A 3533-nucleotide genomic window follows, 5' to 3' on the forward strand; every position below is an offset into this window, starting at 1 on the left:
GAATACTTGTAATTATAAGCACATTTTCAGATTTACAGGACTAAGTCTAGTTTAAGCATAAACCAGATTCAATGTGAATCTCTCTATATTTTTCTTGCTTCAAGTATTATTTTACAGAAGGGACACTGATTTGTTTGGCCTGTGTAAACCTAAGAATCTAGGTTTGATCTAGTAGATATCATATCTAGTAGATGTCATATCTCAACAATAAAGGGTCTGAAGAATAAATGTTAATATTTAGGCCTAAGTTATTTTTTAAAATTCATAATGTGTCTGTCCTGTTTTGCTTACTGAATTAACAAATCTTTAAAGAAAACCTTCATATATTATAGTGATATATTTATACCACAGTGATATGATTTATTGAATCTGAGAGAAATTCTCACACTCAATTTTAATTTTCTTAAAAAGAAAAGATGGGAAAATGTTACAGTATTTAAATAGCGAATGCTGGGCGGCGACGGCGACGTGGAGAGCGGGGCCTACGGCGTGGCCGAGGCGGGCGGCTCCTTCGACCTGCGGCCCTTCCTCACGCAGCCGCAGGTGGTGGCGCGCGCCCTGTGCTTGGTGAGCCCGGGGAGGGCGGGCCGGGGGCACCCCGAGGACCCCCCCCCCCACCCGCCGCCAGGCCCGGCGGGACCCCTAACCCACGAGCGTGACGGGTGGAGGCGGCCGCGTCCGGGCCCTGGCGGCCAGCGGGGCCGGCATTTAGCGTCCCGGGCCCCGCCTTCCCGCCCTCCACAGTCTTCGCCTCGATCGTGTTCTCCTGCATCTATGGCGAGGGCTACAGCAACACCCATAAGTCTCAGCAGATGTACTGCGTGTTCAACCACAACGAGGACGCCTGCCGCTATGGCAGTGCCATCGGGGTGCTGGCCTTCCTGGCCTCGGCCTTCTTCTTGGTGGTCGACGCGTATTTCCCCCGGCTCAGCAACGCCACTGACCGCAAGTACAAGGACCTCGTCGTTGGTGACCTGCTCTTTTCAGCTCTCTGGACCTTCCTGTGGTTTGTTGGTTTCTGCTTCCTCACCAACCAGTGGGCGGTCACCGACCCGGAGGACGTGCTGGTGGGGGCCGACTCTGCGAGGGCAGCCATCACCTTCAGCTTCTTTTCCATCTTCTCCTGGGCTGTGCTGGCCTCCCTGACCTACCAGCGCTACAAGGCTGGCGTGGACGACTTCATCCAGAACTACGTCGACCCCACTCCGGACCCCAACACTGCCTACGCCTCCTACCCAGGTGCATCTGTGGACAACTACCAACAGCCACCCTTCACCCAGAATGCGGAGACCACCGAGGGCTACCAGCCGCCCCCTGTGTACTGAGTGGCGGTTAGGGTGGGAAGGGGGACAGAGAGGGCCCTCCCCTCTGCCCCGGACTTTCCCATGAGCCTCCTGGAACTGCCAAACCCCCTCTTTCACCTGTTCCATCCTGTGCAGCTGACACACAGCTAAGGAGCCTCACAGCCTGGCGGGGGCTGGCAGAGCCACACCCCAAGTGCCTGTGCCCAGAGGGCTTCAGTCAGCCGCTCACTCCTCCAGGGCACTTTTAGGAAAGGGTTTTTAGCTAGTGTTTTTCCTTGCTTTTAATGACCCCAGCCCCGCCTGGAGTGCCTAGAAGCCAGCAGGCACCCATGTGCTACTGACAAGTGCCTCAGCTTCCCCCCGGCCCGGGTCCGGCCGTGGAAGCCGCTGTTACCTGCGTTCTCTGCCAAAGACTCGTGGGGGCCGTCACACCTACCCTGTGCAGCGGAGCTGGACCAGGCTCTTGTGTCCTCACTCAGGTTTGCTTCCCCTGTGTCCACTGCTGTATGATCTGGGGGCCACCACCCCGTGCCGGTGGCCTCTGGGCTGCCTCCCATGGTGTGAAGGCGGGGCTGGTGCTCATGGCACTTCCTTCTTGCTCCCACCCCTGGCAGCAGGGAATGGCTTTGCCTGACAACACCCAGCTTTATGTAAATATTCTGCAGCTGTTACTTAGGAAGCCTGGGGAGGGCAGAGGTGCCCCATGGCTCCCAGACTCTGTCTGTGCCGAGTGTATTATAAAGTCGTAGGGGAGATGCCCGGCCCTGGGATGCTGTTTGGAGATGGAATAAATGTTTTCTCATTCAAAAAAAAAAAAAAATTAGTGAATGTTTTTGTAAAATAGCAGCCAAACCAAGACCAAAATGTTTCTTTAGTGTACTTTCATGCTTAATGCTGGCAGATAGCATTGTTTGAACTCACAATCAATTTTTTATATATACCTTTTCATTACAAAACAAATAATATTCATGGCAGAAAATGAAGAAAACCAAAAAACAAAAATAAGATAAGAAATTTCACCTGAAATCCCAATACTTAAAATGCCATTTAAAATATTTTCTCAAGTAGCCCCATTTTTAAAAATGAGCAAATTAGCTTCCCACTTAACTTCTTTCACTTAATACTAAACTGTGAATAACTTTCACAGTGTGATTTTCATTTCTGAAATTGCCCAGCTTCTAAGGCCCACTGCATGCAAGGAATTTAGCTAAAACACAGTCCTTGAGGAGATGACAGTCTAGAAGCAGAGACAATATACACTGTAGTTAATGACAGTTAAAATGTCCTTAACAAGATTAAAAACTCGTGGGAAAAGAATGAAATCCTGTCATTCACAGCAACATGGATGAGCCTGGAGGACATAAGGCTAAGTGAAATAAACCAGGCACAGAAAGGCAGATACCACATGATCTCTCTCATGTAGCGTCAAAAAGGTTGATCACATAGAAGTAGAGAGCAAAACAGTGATTACCAGAGCCTGAGGAGGGGAAACAGGGATGGGAAGAGGTTGGTCAACGGGCACAAAGTTACAGTTAGACAGGAAGAATAAATGCTGGTGTTCCCGTCCATAGTACGATGACTACAGCTAATAACAATGTAGAGTATATTTCAAGTGAGCTAATAAAGAGGATCCTGAAAGTTATCACCAGAAATAAATGTAAATTTTGTGGTGAATGATATGCTAACTACCCAGATTTGGTCATTATACAATGTATACATGTATTGAAACATCACACTGTACCCCATAAATGTGTACAATTATTATATGTCAAATATAAACACTTTTTTTTTTGAGACAGAGTCTCGCTCTGTTGCCCAGGCTGGAGTGCAGTGGCGCAATCTCGGCTCACTGCAAGCTCCGCCTCCCGGGTTCACGCCATTCTCCTGCCTCAGCCTCCTGAGTAGCTGGGACTACAGGCGCCCACCACCACGCCCAGCTAATTTTTTTTGTATTTTCAGTAGACACGGGGTTTCACCGTGTTAGCCAGGATGGTCTCTATCTCCTGACCTCGTGATCTGCCTGCCTTGGCCTCCCAAAGTGCTGGGATTACAGGCATGAGCCACAGTGCCCGTCCTAAACATGTTTTTTAAAAGAACACACAAAAAAGAATAAAATTCCCTGAGAACTAGCTTTATTTCTTCCATTTCTGTGGTCTCCTGGTCTCAGACTGGAATTGTTTTGTTATTAAGTGAAAACCAGCCCTCAACTGGCCAAAGCACAAAGGTAAG

General features: G+C 49.1%; 1 protein-coding gene across 1 annotated transcript; it reads left to right on the forward strand.

Moving 5' to 3' along the window:
- Window positions 1–447: 447 nt before the first annotated feature.
- On the forward strand, window positions 448–3257 carry LOC117978228 (putative synaptogyrin-2 like protein). Its single transcript, XM_055099007.2, has 2 exons — window positions 448–567; window positions 669–3257. The coding sequence occupies exons 1-2, from the start codon at window positions 448–450 to the stop codon at window positions 1323–1325; spliced, it is 777 nt and encodes a 258-aa protein (XP_054954982.2). The 3' UTR covers window positions 1326–3257.
- Window positions 3258–3533: the final 276 nt, after the last annotated feature.

This window comes from Pan paniscus, chromosome 16, assembly GCF_029289425.2.
Source record: "Pan paniscus chromosome 16, NHGRI_mPanPan1-v2.0_pri, whole genome shotgun sequence".
Taxonomy (NCBI): Eukaryota; Metazoa; Chordata; class Mammalia; order Primates; family Hominidae; genus Pan; species Pan paniscus.